Below are 20989 nucleotides of genomic sequence, written 5' to 3' on the forward strand. Positions count from 1 at the left end.
TAGTGATTAATGAAATAAGAGCCAAGGAAGCCAGATTTAGAAAGGATTTGTTTATTTATTTTATTTATAGCACATAATATCTGACTCTCGTTGTGGCTGTATCCTGGTTTCGTCTGGTTTGTGAAATGTTTGACATGATATATTGGAGTCCGCTTATATGTCTGTTAAGGTTTTTGTTTTCCTAGAAATTAAAAGGGAGATTTATTACACGCTAATGTGCTCATGACATTTTGAAATATAATGGTTCAGTTATTCTGAACAAATGAACAGTAAGGTGTTTTTTTTCTTTTGTTAACTTTCCATGGTCAACAAAAATAGCTAAACACTTTTTACTACAAACAACAGCAACGAGTGTAGACTGAGCATTCAAATTTTAAAGAAATGAAAAGTAACTTGTTGAAAGTTGCAATATATTCTTACCATTGTAATCATTTTCCATTACTTATTTTTAACCTGGTTAGTTGCTTCATCAGTCATTCCCAGGTGGAATATTTGGTTTGGGACCTCTACAGCTAAATGTGCATATTTGCTTTGAACAGCTGCAGAATGGATTTGGAACCAGGAACACTTCCAAGATACATAAATACAAAGGGAGTGGATTAAAAGTGATCTCTCAAGGCTATTTTTTATTTAAATTATTTGGGTTATGGCATGAGCAGAACTCATTTATTCATTTGATCTTTGACTTAAGTACTGATTGCAAAATTATTTAATCACTGGAGCTTCCCCCTGCATTCCAGTAGAAATTAACAATAATAAGGAGGCTATGTTTTATTCCATTACTGGAAGAAATGATTTCTTCTATTACAGTACTAGTTTACGTCCTTGCATATAAAAGCTATACTATAGATTTAATGACATTTTAACTTTCTGAAATGTTAACACTTGATTATTTAAAAAGAAAAAAAAAGTTAATGTTAACTACGTTCTTGAAAACAAAGAGCTGATAGCTAGGTGTACTGTTGCTGAACAATTTCAAGAAAGAAATACTGTGCATTCCAGTTGTAACAATATGGTAGAAATAAAATTAGGAAGTGGCATATTGTACAAGACAAAGGAAATCTGTTTAATTCCAATTTAATCTACATATTTTTCATGAATATATTTACAGGTAAGAAGTCAAATCAATAATAATAAAAAAAATAATAAAATCAGTCAGTATTTATCAAGTATTAACACAGAAGCTTATACAAATGGCTTGGTGTTATATTACATTGCATAAATAGGAAACTAAGTCTAACCTTTTTGTTACCTTTTAATCTGATTTGAATGTAAATTTTAATCAAAGTGCAAACAACACCCTATACTGATCTTACTAAAATAAATGCAACATACAGTTTAAATCCGACATCTGTTTTCATTTGGTTCTCTTCCACAGTTACCGAAGACATTCTGGAACTTCAACCTGTAAAGAAATGAATCATCATTCAAGTGACACAAGTACACTATTTCATCTGTGTTCTAATTTCGACAGAGGTCAAAACAAACTACTAAATATAACAGTATTAAGTGGAAAGCATTCCCTAGGAAGGGGGCACTCAAAATGGGCTGATAAACTGCATACAGCGCTACAGACAAAAACAACATGCCATTCTTCATTATTATTGTAATGCTGTTAAAGAAGTCCAGAGGATTAGGTTTGCAATGTTACTTGTTGATAACCTTTTATTAAAATGATTAAGCCTTGGTCTGTTTAACTTGTCCACAGTATATTCTTTGATACATATTTTTTGGATATATTTATTAATGTTTAATGTATGTTCTGTACTCATTTCAGAGGAATTTAGCTAGATAATAATCTTATCATATACAGAAAGTGACCAGGATAACAGGAACTATCTGGCCTTTTAAAAGAGTGTCATGGGACCTTTGATCTCAACAAGCTGACCCTCAATTCAACAGAAGCACCTCTAGCAGAATGGTGCCCCCTAACACTGTTTGAGTTCTGAATCAGCATTATAGGTGAATGCTGTTTTAAAATATTTACCCGTTTCAGCTGTTTTATACTACTGTTGCAGATTGCTGCCATCAGATTATCATGAAGAGATCTCTGGGGTGTGGATGGTCTGGATCTGTCATCTGCTTTCTTCTCGGAAATTGGTTTTAGAGCATGCTTCAATTCCTTCAGGATATTGTTTTCTCTCTCTGTTTTTTTGCTCTTCCTAACTTTAGATTTCTGCTGACCAGCCTGTTGTTTTGCCTTGGACTGCTCATGAAGTTTAATAACCTCTGCTATTTTCCTGGTTGGTGTCTTCTTCTCTGGGAGGGGTGGAGGAGGGGGGAGGAGGGGGAGGGCATGGGACAGTTATTTTTATTTGATAATTTCTAGCTACTTTTGGAGATGACCATGGTGAGCCCTTTGGAGATGTATAAGGAGAAGATCCTGGTGTTCCTTTTTGCAACACACTGGTCCTTGGATCGACTGGTCCCTCAGAACCTTTTCTCCTTTCCACTTCTTGTTGCTTCTGCTCCTGGAGACGTTTCTGCCTCTGTCTATCTTGATTCCGTGTCAAAATGGTTGTCATGCTCATTCTTGGTCCTGGGAGATCAAAGTGATATCCCAATTTCAATAGAGTGGTGTTATCTTTTAAGAGCTTAGCTATTTCCATTTCAGTCTGGCCTCCACAAATGTGTCTTTGGTTGTGGAACCGTAGCTCTGTCAATGCAGTATTATTCGTGAGAGCCCTCATTATGGCGAGGATGCCCTTACCTGTAACAAAATTGGATTCAATATTAAGACTGGCAATGCTTTTGTTCTCTGTAAGCATTTTTGCAATTGCAAATGCAACATAATCGTCAGCATGAGTGTTGGCCAAGCTAAAAAGCTTAACAATGGTGTTACTCTTGAGGGCCTCTGCAAAGCGAATGAGCATCTCCTTGGTTATGTTTTCAATGTTATTAAGATTTATTTCATGTGTATTGAGATCGTTGTTTATTATCTTTTCAAGTGTGTCATCAAGTACAGTCGGATTACCACACGGCCTGCTGGCAGTTACTTTAAGACTAGGATCTTCACTTGTTTCTTGTGTACAGTTTTTACCGTCACCAAGTTTTCCATTACATTGGTTTTGTCTGTTTTGTTCATGGCTGCTTTTTTTGCTGTGCAACATTCTGTCAGTGACTTCCCCTTGTTTGTTTTCATCATCCTCGTTTTCAGTAACAGGACTCTCCTCTTCATCATCCTCTTCTTCAGTAACAGGACTCTCCTCTTTTTCTTTTTCTTCTTCTTCCTCATCTTCTGTATATGCTTCTTCCTCTGAAGCATCACTGTTGTTTTCTGTTACACATTCATCTTCACTATCATCAATGACTTCCTCTTGCTCTTCCTCCTGTTATTGAATTAAAATATTGACATTTGTCATTAGCTTGCTAAAAAATCTTATCTTTCTATTCACAAGGCTTTTAACTCATGAGTTATTTAAAAACATTTTGTTTCAAACTATTTTTTAATTGACCTTCATTTAACATGTTGTTAAAGATGTTCAATAGATAGACTTCCACCGAGACCTAATGACACATACAGCCATTTATTTATGCATCAGTGAACAAAGGTTTTTCCATTGTTTGGATTACAGAGTATATATAGAAACATAGATGCATACAGTACCAATTACATAATTGGAAGTAGTATTTTCTGTTATCTTTTTTTACGATCATTAAAATAAATAAATTAATTGAGTTCTAGCTAAATATCTCTTTGCAAGGTAGTTAATTTGAGCCACCTTTAACCTGCTCAGACAAGCCACACCTGGAATTTGCTAGAGCATTTTACAGCACTGGGGAATCACCCTGGTCCACCACCTGTCCATGGTTATCCCAGTATTACCCCTTTAAAGTAATCCTGGTTTATTCCACAGACCTGTAACATGCATTTAAAAATTCTCTAATACCATCAGAGGGTTTTTCCTGAATCCCTCTAATTTAGTGAGAAAAAGCCTTGCCCATCTTGTTTCTTCACTGCAGTAACAATAGATACTGTTGAGTTGTACTGTATTACAAAATCTTATGCCATCAATGGGCAAAAGCATATTGACTTTATCTACTGACTTTTAAAAACTTAAAATCATGAAATAATTTGAATTACTAACTGCTTATACTTTTAACAATTACTCATTATATTAAAACAATCTAATATTGTTATTAATTGTATATTATATATATATATATATATATATATATATATATATATATATATATATATATATATATATATAAAAATGTGTGCTTTGTGGGTGTAAAATTCCAAAATACTTTCAGAACTAAGAGAACAAACTTTCCACATGACAGTTTTATGTGACCTACCTGGCTTTTTCCTGGTGCTGTTCTTTCATTTTCTAAAAGTTTCTTGGTCTCGCTTTCCCAATATTTTAACAAAGCTTCTCTGCTGAAGGTTCCAGTTGGAGTTTTCTCAGTTTGATCTTTCTGTCTTAGTCCAATAGGAACATTGCCGTCTGGATCAATATCCTCAAGTTCCCTTTCCAGTTCTTTCAATTCCTCTGACGTCAATGAAGCCAACAGTTCATCTTCATCAATATCCTCATATTTATCAAGTTCTTTTCGATACCCAAAAGTACTCATGTTTTACCTTCTCTTTATTTTAAGCTACAGAGAATGAATAGACACCCGTGTCCTTATCTCTTCTTTATGTCCAACTAATTTCTTAGGCAGCTGAGGGTGCTTATGAAGGGGAATCATGAAGGGCTTAAAACAATGCGTCTGATCATGATGCACTTTCTTTTTTAGGAACCAGGCGTCAACCAGATGCATTTACCAACTGAAGTGGTTCTGCTTGACAGGAGATCATTGACACATTGCTCATGACCAAATAAAGCACAGGCTATAGTGTTGTAGTTTCACCCTCCTGAACATCTCTTAAGATGTTTGTGGTGTAACACATTATACAGAATTGTAGCTTTTACACTTGGAATTCGTATTAGAAAAAAAAATAATGTGACTTATTTTATTGCAAATAACCCATTCATATTGCTAGCCTTAGTTCCGTCATCACTGCTCTCCTTATTCTTAGTCAACAGCTGGGTATTTGAAAGTTCTAGAAAGAAACTAGTAGAATTACAACGAAACAACTAACATTATTGGCAAGCATTTATAATTAGTATGCGTTATAGCATCTTTATCAAAACAATTTCAGATACTAGTAACTTAATGGCAAATGTTTCTGGTCTCTAACATTTGCTTAAAGTATAGAGTTTCTAACGCACACTGCTAAACCTCATGGATAAGACCTGCTACAAAAAAAAAGCACAAAATAAATGTGTCTCAAATATAGACTTTTACCCTGGAACAGGGTAACCAAGGAAGCCAAGTAGGAAAACCTTCAGATTGATGTGCAAGTGTTTTGTTTTGTTACTAACTAGGTTATTAAAAATAATGTTACTACACCTCAGCTGTTGTCAACTGCTTTTTTGTCTAGAAAGTGCCCATTATATGTATATAAAGAAACGAACAAGAGTCTTAACTTTTTTCTATTCTGATTCAAAGACAAAGATCCAAATTGAAACAGTTAAATAAAGCTGAAACTAATTTACAATATCCGTTAACAGCCAAAATAAAGTTTATAAGAAAGTTGATTGTGCCTTTATACTGTACAGTATGTACACCCATGTGTGCCTGTGGGTACAGATAACAGGCTGTCTGTGAGCCTTCTGAACTCAATGTAATCCTACATAGTTCTGGATTAATATTGTTCTATATTTAATTAACAATGTTGTCCTTGAAAGCTGCGACTCACCCACAGCAAGTGGCAAAGAAAGCCAGTGAGAGAACTCTGTGATGACTCATGCTTTTGATACTCGAGTAAAAATTTGAGACGCAGATAAGCTGGTCTGCCAATTACCAAACAATATACTGCACAAGTTATTAAAGTCTAAATAAATTTAAAACAAAATATATTCTGAAATTGTATTGATTCTCTATATACTGTAATTTAATTTGGTATGAAAACGGGTGCTATGTGACTGTCAATTTATGTATAAGAAATACAAAATAATTATACTGATATTAAATCATCCAATTCCATTTTATCAACAATTCATGTTACATTGTATGTAGATAGTGCTGGTCTGTGAATGCACACATTTGCAGATAAAACTATGATTAACCGTTCTACTGTGTGAAAGTTGCCTACTTGATTAATTTACTAGGAATTTGTCTGTTGCCCATTGTGGAAAATACAGGCTAATGCAATTTCAAAAAAAGTAATGCAATATATTCTAATATGCACACACATACTGTCTATCTGCAACATATCTATAACTTGACTTCCATAGACTTTCAAGACTTTCTATATATATATATATATTATAATATATATATAATATTATATATATATATATATATATATATATATACACAGTGGCTCTCAAAAGTATTCACCCCCTTTGGACTTTTCTACATTTTGTTGTGTTACAACATAGAATCGAAATGGATTTAATTAGGAGTTTTTGCCACTGATCAACACAAAAAAAGTCCATAATGTCAAAATGAAAAATTAAATCTACAAATTGTTCTAAATAAATTACAAATATAAAACAGAAAATAACTGCTTGCATAAGTATTCACCCCCTTTGCTATGACACACCTAAATAAGCTCTGGTGCAACCAATTGTCTTTAGAAGTCACATAATTAGTTCAATGGAGTCCACCTGTGTGCAATTAAGGTGTTTCACATGAATTCAGGTTAAATACATCTGTCTCTGGGAAGTCCCACAGTTGGTAAGTACATTTCCTAACAAAAACTACATCATGAAGACGAAGGAACAATCAAAGCAAATCCGGAATAAGGTTCTTCAAAAGCACCAATTTGGTAGGATATAAGAACTTTCCAAGGCATTGAATATCCCCAGAGCACATTAAAGTCCATTTGTGATGAGTCAAAGGGGTTTCGGTCTGTGATTCAGCCTCCCGACAGTAGGTGGCATCAAACCAACTCGGGACTTCCCTTACCAAGATCTCGTGACCATGGCAAGAGTCATCTTTTGAGGGGCGGCACCTTGGTGAGGGGCGGAAGTACGAGTATGTAACTTCCAGCCACTGGAGTCAAGTGAAGGATAAGGACACGTGTCAGCTGGGGATTGGTGTTCCACTGACTACAGAGGCGGGACATTACATACTAAAGGGAACGTACTACTGTGTTCGGGGTTGGTCCGAAAGAAAAAGTAGGAGGAGTCACGGGTGAAGGGAGAGACTGGTTTTGTGCAGCGGGTTTTTTTGAAATACTAACATTTCTTTTGTCTTTTTTTTGTTTATGGTCACCACGAAGACAAATTAAAGACGAGTCATCAGTTTGTTTTGGATTTCACCCCTGCACTCCTTCCCTCACACCATTTTGTTTTTCGTTTGTTATTTAATCCTTTTTTGTTGTGTATAGAAAATAAAAATAAATTATTTTATTTCTGTACACATAAATTACTGTCTGGACATTCCATTTAATACACTCTCGCCTCACACCATTATTAAGAAATGGAGAGAATATGGCAAAACTGTGAATCTGTCTAGAACAGGCCGTCCTCTAAAACTGAGTATCCGGGCAAGAAGGGTACTAGTCAGGGAGGCTACCAAGAGGCCTATGGAAACTCTAAAGGTGCTACAATCTTCCACGGCTGAGCTGGGAGACACTGTGCATACGGCAACAATAGCCCGGGTGCTTCACAAAACTGGTCTATACGGGAGAGTGGCAAAAAGAAAGCCATTGTTGAAAAAAAACTCACATCAAATCTCAGCTAGAGTTTACCAGAAGGTATGTGGGAGACTCTGAGACCAAGTGGAAGAAGATTCTATGGTCTGATGAGACCAAAATAGAGGTTTTTCTGGTCTCAATGCTAAGCGCTATGTTTGGCGCAAGCTTAACAATGCACATCATCCTGAGAACACCATCCCTACCGTGAAGCGTGGTGGTGGCAGCATCATGCTATGGGGATGCTTCTCTGTGTCAGGGCTTGGAAAGCTCGTGAAGATAAAGGGCAAAATGGATACATCAAAGTATAGAGAAATCCTGGAGGAAAACCTGTTGAAGTCTGCAAGAGACCTGGGACTTGAGAGAAGATTCATCTTCCAGCAGGACATACAGCCAAAGCCACACTGCAGTGGCTTAAAAACGAAAAGGTCAATGTCCTGCAGTGACCCAGTCAAAGCCCGGACCTCAATCCAATTGAGAATATGTGGAAAGAGTTGAAAATTGCTGTTCACCAAAAGGTCCCCATCCAACTTGATGGAGCTTGAGCAATTTTGCAAACAAGAATGGGCAAAAATTGCAGTGTCCAGATGTGCAAAGTTGGTTGAGACTTATTCAAATAGACTCATGGCTGTAATTCGTGCCAAAGGTACCTCTACCAAATATTGACTCAAGGGGGTGAATACTTATGCAATTAATCATTTTCTGTTTTGACATTATGGACTTTTTTTTGTGTTGATCAGTGGCAAAAACTCCAAATTAAATCCATTTTGATCCCATGTTGTAACACAATAAAATGTGGAAAAGTCCAAGGGGGGTGAAGACTTTTGAGAGCCACTGTATGTGTATATAATACTATAAACACTATGTATAAACCCTAACGTGTGCAATCTTAAAAAAACCTTTTGTTATTTTTTAAATTAATATTGAGCAATGTTCAAAATTCATGTACAGGCAGAGAAAATATACCTGTATGGAAGGTCATAATAAAGGGTCAATATTCATTTCATGTTAATGCCTCTTCCATATAAATCATACTCTCTGTACAAGATATAATGTTTAAGAATGGGTAGAAGGGGCAGCAAGTCCATTAAGTCCTGGTTCTGTAGGCGATACAGCTTCATTTGTCTGCGTATTACCAGCCTGCACAGGTGCTTCAGTGGACGTGGGTTCTCTTCATATCCAAAAAGAAAAACAATACAATTAGCTTTCTCATCCCAGTGGATTTGAACATTTAGATAAGAAAAAATGAGGTAAAATGAAGGCCATCAATGTATAAGTTTGGTACCAACACTACCATTATCTTACCAAAAGATATATGTAGTACTAGGTCTTCTCTCTACATTCTCTTCCCGAGTCATAGTTACAGTAAATAGGAATGCAAATTGGGGCACCTTTAATATTGGAAATACATTTAGAGTTTTGTGCCAGGAAAAACTGCATTTTTGATTTTGTCAAAGTGAAAATAAAGTCTATTGAAACACGAAGATCATCATGAAAAAAGAGGTAACATTTTTTAAAGGCTTGGCTATAACAACTTTAAGGTGTAATTGATAACTTGAAACAGCTAGGGTTCTTAATCAAATTGTAAAGATACATAACTGCACAAGGGGGATTGGGTCCAATATTATGGTACACAATTATGAACTATATAGTGTGTAGTGGAAAACTATTGTCTCCAATAGTTTACAGGGGTTATACTTTATATGCTTTATTACACTTTTCTATGCTTTTACCACAGTAAACTTTTATATAGGTAAGAACAGGCTTTTATCAATGTACAGTATATATTGTATTAATGTAGTCATTTCATTATGTGACTGTGTGCAAATGTGCAATAGAGTATTGCATGCCCAGGGACTAACCTGAAAAGCGATATACTTCAATGGTGTGGTAAATAGACTACACTGGTGTTAGAATAATCTACCGAGTATATCACAAATCTCTGGCCATTCTTTTTGCTTCTGTAGGCAAGGCTTCAATTTAGAACATATTGGAACAAAATCCACATAATCCAGAAGAATCTGGACTACTTTTCCAGCCACGTCAGCCAGCCAGTTCACAGTGATAAAGTCACAGAACTAAAAACAAAGGACGAACAGAGATACAGAACGACTTATTCAACATTATCATGTCAAGTGAATCATTTAGAGTTTCATACACAGATACATCACACTACTGTAGCACACAGGTTTTACTGTCACCAGAACTCACTTCAAACTTACTTCTGTTTTACTTTTAGAAAGGCTATGAATAAAGTTATTCTTGTGATGACTGGAAACGGTTTCTAATTATTTGTACTATATGTTAATTAAAATAAAATCTAAAATAAAAAATAAAAATAAAAAACTAAAATACAATATAGTACTCAATTACAAATGCATATACTGTAGTTTGTGTACAAGGGATTATAAATCAGCACAGCCAATTTGGACATTACAACTCAGTCACTATGGAGGCCAGTCAGTTCTGTTTTTAGCACCTCCATCATACCAGCAAATTAGGGGGTAGACAAGGGTTTGGGTTAAGAATGATCCTGTCCCTATCCTAACACCAACTGTAGGGTACCATATATGAAGCACACTGCATATTAATCAATTTTTTTAAAAGAAATACATGTGTGTTACTTAACATTGGTACTAAATTTTGATTAGAATTTAATTAGAAAGAAAAAAAAATAGTCTGCTGGGCACATGATGACGTTGGGAACATGATGTTCAGACCTTTTTGGAGTGAAGCAGATTCTGTTGACAGGAAAGGAATGTTGTTGTGCTGATAACAAATAACAATAGCAACAGTAACAGGAAGAAAGATGTCCAGGAACAAGCCATTGCAAGGGCTGTAAATGTAACGGGGTCTAGAACACAACAAGCTACCTAAAACGCATAAGCTTTGCTAGTACTGTAAAAACATTAATGTCCTTGGAAATCTTCAGAAGACATTTTCACAAAGTTCTTAAGAAGATTTTTTTTTTTAAATCATCCAAATGTACTGTAAATATTCCCCAGGTGAAGGAATTACATGTTGGCAAGAGCCTCGATTGTGTTGTGCCTTTTGAGATGTTTAAAGTTAAACTTTGATATCTGGTTATGGTACTTTTACAATGGGAGTGTCTCTGAGTTTTCAAGTACTCGTGCTGACCTCTACTCTATATTGTAAGTTTACAGCCAGCACTTAATGGTACTGATATAAAGTTCTGTACTTACTGGCGTGTCCTTGTTCACACAGGTGGTCCACCATGTCTCCAGATGTCTCCACGTAAAGGAAGCTCCTGAGCTGTCACCGTGCATACAGTCAAAACACAACTTAGCATCATCATCTCATCTTTCAAGCAGTACTGGATGGCAGTAGGGAAGTGTGTGTCATTCACTACCTTAAACCAGCAATTGACATCAGCACCATGAGCCAGGAGCAGTTTCACAATTTCATAGCTCTTTGCGCGGACTGCCACAAGGACGCAGTTTAAGGGATCGTTGTTTGGGTCAGCACCATATTTAAGCAGCAACTCAGTGCATGTAACATCTGCATTACTCACTGCAAAATACAATGGGGTTTTCCGATCATCTTCATAGATCTCAGCTACATATTGGGCGAGCAGCACGTTCACATCAAAGTCATTTTCTATGAGTAGTTGAAGGCACTGTACACTGCCTCCATCTGCTGCTGAATGCATAGGGCTTAAGCCACTTTTCTTAATGGCACTTTTATAAGTTATTGGAATCAGAGTTTTCAGTACCCTGCACAAAGAATAAAGCAAGATTAATCAAATAATAAGTGCAGGAGTTGTATACACACTTCTAAACACCTCCTGTAAAATAATGTTTGTTAGGCCATCTTATGCTCCCAGGCCAAAACATAACCTTCTGTTCACAAAATGAGGTACTGTTTATGATACAATTCCGGGTATGTTTCTCTTGGACAATTAACCATTACACTTCAAAAAGCAAAATAAGTATTCATACCTTCATCACAGTGTTTCATACATACTCACAGGTAATGACCTAGATAGGCTGCTCTATGAATTGGTAGGTTACCAGATATGTTGGGCATATTGGCACTTGCACCATATTCTAAAAGCACATCGACACAATCAGGGTTCCCCCCTCCAGCTGCATCAAACAACACAGTTGCTCCATCATCAGCTGTGGCATGAATATTGCCCCCTGGTGGAGGAAAAAAAACCTACAAATATGACTAACAAAAACATAACCTATTCTTAAATATAATTACTTTTAGGGGAATAGGCACTGAATATGTTCTGAACTCATTGTTTGCTATACCTTTAAGAATTAGAAGCTCCAGCACGTCTGTCCGGCCATATTCAGCTGCTGTTGCTAATGGTGTTACTCCATAAGCATCTTTTTCATTAACATTCCCACCGCTTCTTATTAAGAGCCTCACAGTGTTGCTCAGACCCAGCTTGGCTGCCTCATGCATTGCTGTCCATCGTTTAATACAAAATTGATCCACTGGGGCCTTGTTTTTGATAAGGTTCAACACCATATCGTAGGATCCATGCCTTACAGCTTTGAAAGACAAACCAAGCAGAACAATCAAAATAAAATCTAAATGTATTCTTACTGAAACTAACAAATCCAAAAGTATCATTTATTAGTGATAGTACCAGACTGAGGAAATATCAAAATGTCTAATATCAAAAAGTATGTGTGTTTTATTTCATTTAAAAAGAACAAACAAACACAAACTTCAGTATTTCAGTCATATATATATATATATATATATATATCGATATATATATATATATCTATATATATAATATATATATATGTTGTGTACACACACACACACACACACACACACACATTATTTGTGAAATAATGCTTTTCTGCGGTAAATTGATCTTAACTAGACGGTAACTGCCAGGGCACTTGTCCTGTACAGGTCTTTTTGGAATAATGAAATAAAGTCTGACATTAAATTCTTTCTACACTGTCGAAGGCCTCTTTAACAACAGCTCACGATGAATAGCTCTCTAGCCGGGGTGCCCTAGGTGCTTGTATAGCACACAATGTTTAGTTGCAGTTATACTCTTACTTCCTGAGATGTTTGTTTGAAATAAAAGTACACTCTTAAAGTAACATTTTCATTTATTCCTAAAAACCGTTGCTGAAAAGCAAACTTTTTTTTAGACAGAATTTGAAAGCAACATTACCGAGAAGAAGAGGAGATTTTTGCTTGCTGTTCGTGGTGTAAGGTGAAGCTCCCTTCTTGAGGAGTGCCTTTACATTCCCATCATGTCCCATCTGAGCAGCAAGAGTAAGAGCAGTCTCTCCGTCTAATGTTGTCTGTTCCAAATTAATCAGACTGGAAGCTGCAAAACATAAGGGATAAGAAATAATTTTAAAAAACAGGCAGCAAAAGAAACCTATTTTAACTATAGAAACAAGGCAAATATAATAAAGATCACAAATCTTATTGTATCAACCACAAAAGTATATTTTTTAGCAAAAATGTGAGCTCTATTTTTATTGATTAATGTGAATCCATGTAAATGCAGTCTGAATCTGAACTCTGTTATCACTAAGTCCAATTCATCAGATTTTAAATTGCAATGCATAAAAAATATAAACGACAAAAATAAACATTATAGTGTAAAAAGCTTTTTTTTGTTTTGTTTTGTTTTTTCCCTCAAAATCCATAAATAGCCAAATATGTAGCATAATCAACATTTAGGACTCATTCTCAGTAACTCTGCACAGCTTGAGTATGTTGCAAAAACCTGTAAATTGTATTATTATTATTATTATTATTATTATTATTATTATTATATATTATTATTATCTTAATAAGTTACCTACGTCGTATAAAGCATAATTTTATTTCATAATTTATTTATATATTATTAAATTATAGACAATGTTGTGATAAATATATAATATTGTTGTGATATTTTTAAACACTAATAAGCTGTCACAAGTTGACGGTTGTTTACCTAGGAGGTTTACCCCCTGATGCTATATTACAATTATTGGAATGGTACTTACAATACATTAATCAAAAAGATGCATTCAGGAACAAGAAATTGAAACTTTCTTCTTATCTACACCAAAACTGAACTGACAGAAATGCAACAGAAGTCTTAAAATTAAAATATTGTTTTTCGCTATTGCCAAACTTGGTAGTCACACATTATTCAGTTTGTTCTCTTATATTAAATTCAGCTGCTGCAGGACAAATATTTCACCTAAAGAACGCCAGATTAGCAGATTCACAATTCCTGAATTGCATTATTTAAAAATTAATTATTAATTTTCCATTATTACATTTCAATACATACCTGTCTCTATAGCTGATAGAATCCTTTGGGTTTCCTCACTAACTGATACCAAACTGTTGAAAGCGTGCCATTAAATAAGAGGTTAGTGTACTTGTTTATCTATAACTTTACTCAATGATCAATGTGCTGCAACAACCAGAGCTGAGCGACGCTATGGGGATGGAAAACCTCTGGATTACAACTAAGGGATTGGCTGGATTCAATTAAACAGGTTGGTTAAAAAGAAGACTTGAAACTGATGAGAAATGGGAAGAGCGGCAGCACCTGTGCAAAAAGACTTTGAGAAGCTGTCATACACCCAAATGAGGGTGACTGAGTATCTGAAAATACAGGCTGTCAATCCCTATGGGCACCACTGTGTATTATCTTTCAAAATGCATCATTACTGTGCCTGTAAATAACTCTCACTGCCATAGCTTTCAGTCACTGCAGGAACCAGAGGCGCAGACTATAACTTTATACATACAGAAGGTATCTATTATTATGTCATACTGCAGCTATAAAAAGTAATCTGCATAGGTGCAATGTGATATGAAACAATGACCACACAAACCTACTCAAAAATACCTGCAATTATACACAAATTGCTATCTAGTACATATAAAACGTCCAGTCTGTTTACATTTCCAAAGGCATTTTTTTAGCAGTGAGTTTAAACACATGTGAGTCAATTATATAGATTGAAAAACTGATGAAAACAAAGAAATGTGGGATTTGTAAAAAAAAAAAAAAAAAGGAAACAAATCAAATATACAACTTAATATACTATACAAATGAGTCCCAATATAGCAGATTAACATGACATTTTACAACATGGGTTTTTTGTACCTGTCTCTATATGCAGATGATGGGTTTTTGCTAGCTTGAATTGACTCTTGAATGCTCAGCTGAATTGCATATTCTGTAAGTTGGTCTTCAACCATTTCTTCAGCTGTATCCATAGCTTAAATAATCAGCCTTTAAAAGAGAAAAAATGATTTAAAGTTATCTCTTTAAACAAAAAGTATTTTACTTTAACACAAGATAAATCTACATGTTTCTAAGCAATAGTGGATGTTATTTGTTTCAAAATTTGAATTAAAAAGGTGCATGTTATTTTACTGAAATAACTGACATGCAGTCTAAGGAGATTTGCAGGTGGTACTTTAGTATATTCTGGTTTATTGGCTGGATATTAAAAATGACACAATTCAAACATCATTTTAACATAAACAGCATGCTTTAAAATGTATATATAGTAAATTAGCCTAATTAATTTATATCCAATTTTAAAAACGAATAGAATGGAAATTAAAACATTTTGAATGTATACAAAACACATTTAAGTGTCAGCTCTTACCTTCCAAATATGTAATCAATTACATTAACACCATTTGCAACACTGTACTAAGAAAATCGTGACTTGCTCAATGTGTTTTGCTGTAAATTAATCCACTACTATATTTAGGCTTGACCTCACTCAGTTGCGACACAGCCGAGGTCTAATAGGGCACAACATGAAGGCGTGCAACAGCTGCATTTTAACTCACTTGTAGGTGACACACAATATAGTACCTGCATTCAAAAATATCCACTTAATACTATTTGTTTCAAAATCTAAATTCATAAAAAGTTAAAATATCATGTATGTGCAATAAACAGTTTAATGTGTAATGTGTGGCGCCAGTGGGCCACTGCTGTAGTGTGAACGGGGTTAGTAGTTTCGGATTCAATTTTCAGTTGTATTCTTTATTGCTCGCTAAATAAAGTGTCATGTATTTTGTTTGCTATGTTCTTCCATAGTTTACTGTTTGTTTCACCTCTCATTAGGTGAGTAGCTAGCAGGCCTAAATAAATTGATAACTAAATACAAGAAGCAATTTGATGGCATTTAGTTAATTTACCGATATAAGCTGTTTTACTTAGTCAACAGTAATGTTAGAGAGCAATCTTGAACATGACTTTTTCTATGACATTAATTTTTTTATCATCTTGTCATCTGCAATCTAGTATCCTGTGTCTGTTTACCCAAACTATATAACTATATTAATAAAATTCAACATGATCGGGGCCTTTTAAACACACACATCTGTGTGTGTGTGTGTGTGTGTGTGAGTGTGTGTGAGTGTGTGTGTGTGTTGAATGTTATTAATTTTATATATAAAGTTATATAGTTTGGGTAAACAGACACAGGACACCAGATTGTAGCTGTATGTATGTGTGTGTGTGTGTGTGTTTGTGTCTGTTACTTCGTCTCGGAAGTAATTAAAAGGTTCCACTATAACCTGAAATTAACGGTCAATTTACTACACTTTACTGAGGCGCTTTTGGAGGTTTGCATACAGTACTGCAGTTCTCAGTAGATGGAACTCGAACTGTCAGGTCTGACGCAACTTTAATCGGTAATCCATTATTGGTACTGGTATCCCAGAATACATCGCGAGGGATTATGGCTGGTGTATTGAAGAAGGTAGGAATGGAGGTCACTCAAGTGATATGTATTAATATTAACGACATAGCAAATATGGTGTATATTTTTGTAGTTATTAAGTAAAACACAAAAATAGGTTTAGTTATGGTTTACTGCAATGGTATGTGGTTTTGTTATAATGGCGGTATCACTGTACCTAAAATAGCCTTAAATTAAACTTGTGTTTATTTGCAGTATTAGTAAAATAGGTTATAGATTAATGTTTTAAAAAGAGTTTGAAATCATATTACTAGCTAGATAGTGATGGTTAAACATGTCTACATTCTGTGTCGCTAAACTTGTTTTTTTAGGTTGTTGACTGCATTGCAGCAGCGTATTGTGTTTGAGTCTGATAGAGTACAACACAGTTAAATAACAGCTGTTTTAAATATTGATGTAAGTAATTGCAGTAGGTCCTGACTTTTTTTTTTTTTTTTTCAGACCACTGGTTTAGTGGGGCTTGCTGTGTCTCAAAACCCTCATGAGGTAAATTACGCAAAATCATATCTTTCTGTGCCCTTAATATCGTATTCAGTTGCATGTTCGTATATAATATAATCATAAATTGTAGATGGTACTGCATAATTCAGATTACATTTAGTCAATCGATGATACAGCTTTGTTCTTGCAGTTTCATGGGTGCAAATAGACTCCCATTGCACTGCAGTTTGAGCCATTCCAGGTGAATCACTAGTATTGTGATTAGCCACAACACAGGGATATATTAATATTAAGTGCCATTAAGTGGATGAAACTGTATGCAATTGGAGTCTGATTCCCATCCCTACAAGTGCTTGCTTTGCCTCGCCTAAACAATTTTCTGTTAGTCTTGCTATATCGAGTATTCACTAAAACTAACAACAAACACAATACCTGAGATGCTTTTCCTTTCAGTTTTCATTATTCTAACTAGCAGTTTGATTGTGGTTATTAAGAGAATAAACACCACTTTCTTTTCTCCTAAAGCGCCTAAGGATACTTTATTCCAAAATCCTTGCATCTCTGCAAACTATTCCAAAAGATGCAGCCTACAGAAGGTACACAGAACAGCTCATCAATGACAGATTTGACTTGGTAAAATCGGTAAGGCTTATTGCTTTTGTATTTGGTTGCTTCTGATCTTTGTGTGTAGAAGCCCCAGAAATGTATGCTATTAAATGATGCTAACTGAAAACACGAAATATCTATGTTATTGTGTTTAAGGAACCGGATATAGAGAAGCTGGAAAGAAAAATCAACTGTGGACAGATAGAGGAAGTTATTGTCCAGGTACTTCCTTCAATAATCAAAGTGCTTTGTTTTAAAGTGTAATTGTATGAATGTTTAGGCACATTTTTAGATATTTTTAAGTAATGGTTTGGAATACACAACAATATTTGTATGCTATTCTATTCTATTCCACACCAGTGTTTACACAAAGGAGAATAGTTTTTGGACAATTTTAATACACCCTCTCCTTGTTATATCACTCTTTGCTATATATTGAGGTCCTGGAGTTGGCTCTCCATTTTTACAGCCTAACTGCACATGCCTTAGCGGCAATATACGTAGGCAGTGTCGCTTAGAATTACTGTTCCTTTTATTTTTGTACTGCACATCAAACTAAAATATATACAGAACAATTATAAACAAAGCATTAATATTGTACTGTTATCATATACAAACGTATTGCACAATAACACAAAGCTAATTATATATCAGCTTGTTGAAGCGTTTTTTTAAGCAATGCATTAGCAAAAGTCACAGGGCAGTGACTTCAGCTCCCTAGCAACAAGCCTCCTATGTTGAGAATGTTTTCTTTTAATGCAGCGGTTTGGGCATTTGAGAAAGGAGAGGAAGATTCATGAAATTAATGGGAGACAAGTTGATGAGAAGCAGTTACCCTCCGCTGTATGAATTAAAACGGTGTGCTGCTTTATACGAAAAATGAGAAAAAGCAGGTTGCATAGAGGATTTATATTGGACCCTGACGCCCTTGATAAAACAAGGGTGTGGTTGTACAGTATTTGTTTCTATCTCATTTCTTCGCTATCTCACAGCCCTCTAGCGGATTTGTATTGGACCCCGACACCCACGATAATTACAAATTCATTATAAACAGGGATGAAAATAAGACTCCAATTACATTGCAGTTTGCTCTATTCCTGGTTTGACCTAAGCCACCTGAATTTGTTATCTATACACTGGGACAAATCAAGCTTGTATCAAGTCTTGGAATGGGTAAAACTGCTATGCAGTAGGAGTCTTATTTCCACCCCTGATACAGCCTAGACCAGTTTACATGCAGCAGTTTCTTTAAACTCGAAAATTAGCTTTTTAGTTCAGTACCAGTATGATTAGTTGATCTCAAAATTGTTACCCATTTTGCTATACTTACCCAAGAGTATTTTATGTATCCTAGAACAAAGGATGCTGTTTAATGGGCTGCCTGTTTTATTTGTTATTTATTAAAGAGACTGTTGGCTTATGATTATTTGTTAACATCCGTAGGCTGAGAATGAGCTCTCATTATCCAGGAAGATGGCTGAATGGAAACCATGGGAACCTTTAATTGAAGAACCCCCGACCAACCAGTGGAAATGGCCAATTTAAAAAAGAAAACTTGAACTAAATGTAAAAATTTCTCCTTCTATTGTCCCAAATTGTTTGATCTAATGTCATACAGTTGCAAATCATGTAAATTCAGTTTTGCATTATTTGTGAAAAAAAATTGTATTAAATAAAAATATCAATAAAACGCTTAAATGTAGGTGTGTATTCGTACTAAATTCAATGTTACTGTTATGCTTATAAACCAGTGCTCATTAAGATGAAGAATAATTGAGAGATGTAATACCAGTGCACTGGTGTGTGTGTTTGTCCAATTTCAACTAATGTTCAATTTTCTAGATGATTTTTATTTTATTTTGATCCACTGTACAATACAGAATGTACAAATATATACAACTAGGATCGTGTATTCTCACCTGTTTAATCTATATAGCATTACACGGAATGTTTAGTTTTTTTTCAGGACACAAACAGCTGACAAATTTAAAACGTCTGAAGTTTAAAGCAATACTTTTTATGTTGCATATCTGTTTTATAATTTTGGAAATAAATACAAATTAATTACACGCGCATGCTTTGAAGAAAATACAAATGTGGTTTATACAAATATCTACACAAAATGTCTACACAATTACAGTATAACCTCTTTGTAGATGAGGTTGGAGTATTATTATTTTTTGTTTGTTTTTTGTTACTGTAGTTTGTGTAGTTGAGGCTGGAAAATAATATTAAGCAAGCAGACCCTTTCCTTGGCAACAACGAAAGCGACTACCAACAAGTTCTTCACACACAGGCGTTTTCTCTCACATAATCTATCAGTCTGATGTGGTTACCATTACACTGGAGACAACAAGCAAATTCAGGAATTGTAGTTGGTAAGAACATACGGGTTCTTATGGAAAGAGTATATTCTTATCTAAAAAAGCAAGATAGTTAAGGTAAATGGTAACATTTGTGAATTCATCCGTTTTACTCTTTGATTTGAATTATCAGTCCTTAAAAGTAAAAGGTGTATGCATTTTTATTGGATCAATCCACTGAAATGCTTCTACAGTTAACAAACAACAAAAAACCGTGTGTGTTCTTTTTTCTTAAATTGTGTATATAAAAGTATTTGCTTTTTTTTTTAAACGAATACCGTATTGTAATGAAAATGTCAGATAAAAAGAATCAAACTTTCAATGACAAAGATGACGCACACGCTAACCAGAAACACATAACATTTCTGAAAATGCTTCTGCTTCATTGCCTGGATGAATCGGTAGAAGATGATTCCAGATTGGTACCCGCAGAAGAAAAAGCAGTAGCCAAGGCTGGAATAATGCACCATGATCCCGGTACATCGGTCTCTGGAGAAGCAGACAGTAAAAAACATTGGACATGCCGACCCTAATGACGTACCTCTGTGCTACAGAGGAAACAACAGAAGCTGCAAACATACATGCACAGAGATCGGAGGATTCAAGTTTCCCTGAGAAAGTTTATTCAGCTCGGGATACAAAAGCTGTAATGACACCGTTCAAACCAGCGTCCCCAGATGACAAAAATGCCACTGCGACAGGTAAAGAAAACGTCTTGTAAAACATCAGGAGGAAACTCGAGAAACAGAAACTTTAAATCCTATCAAACCACCTTTGAACAGTTGGCTCTCTAAATTGCACTGTACAGTTTAACGAAATGTATTCTATTTGCCAGTGGTAAAATAATCGAATATTGTAATGAAGTAGACCCCAATACAATACAGTCACATTATTTTAGTTATCCAAAACAGTGACGTGCCAGTTGTTGCAGTGTGTATTTTTCAAATCATTTTTTTGATTGAGGTTTTAGTTAATGTATCTCTTGCTGCTGGCCAAGCAGATTTACTGGGAGACACGTGATACTTCCAAATGTATAAATGATATAACATACCAGTTAAGGTCATGCTTCTTCCTGACGGCTATGTAATGACTGGCTTTTGCAATAGGCCTTACAACAGAAAATCTGAAGGAACATTTTACAA

At 35.1% G+C, this 20989-nt stretch overlaps 2 protein-coding genes and 1 pseudogene across 2 annotated transcripts; 1 reads left to right on the forward strand and 2 right to left on the reverse strand.

Annotated features, from left to right (window-relative positions):
• Positions 1-1334: 1334 nt before the first annotated feature.
• Positions 1335-4832, reverse strand: LOC121318320 (leiomodin-2-like). Its single transcript, XM_041254841.1, is given in 4 exon segments — positions 1335-1405; positions 1988-2282; positions 2284-3329; positions 4303-4832. Coding segments are annotated over 4 exon segments (1644 nt in total). The 5' UTR covers positions 4579-4832; the 3' UTR covers positions 1335-1378.
• A 3666-nt stretch (positions 4833-8498) lies between these two features.
• On the reverse strand, positions 8499-15408 carry LOC121319032 (annotated as a pseudogene).
• Positions 15409-16375: 967 nt separating this feature from the next.
• On the forward strand, positions 16376-19552 carry LOC121318322 (NADH dehydrogenase [ubiquinone] 1 alpha subcomplex subunit 5-like). The gene is made up of 5 exons (XM_041254844.1): positions 16376-16437; positions 16879-16923; positions 17404-17520; positions 17641-17706; positions 18928-19552. Exons 1-5 carry the CDS (start codon positions 16417-16419, stop codon positions 19027-19029), a joined length of 351 nt encoding a protein of 116 aa, XP_041110778.1. The 5' UTR covers positions 16376-16416; the 3' UTR covers positions 19030-19552.
• Positions 19553-20989: the final 1437 nt, after the last annotated feature.

The sequence above is a fragment of the Polyodon spathula genome, chromosome 7, assembly GCF_017654505.1.
Source record: "Polyodon spathula isolate WHYD16114869_AA chromosome 7, ASM1765450v1, whole genome shotgun sequence".
Lineage (NCBI taxonomy): Eukaryota > Metazoa > Chordata > Actinopteri > Acipenseriformes > Polyodontidae > Polyodon > Polyodon spathula.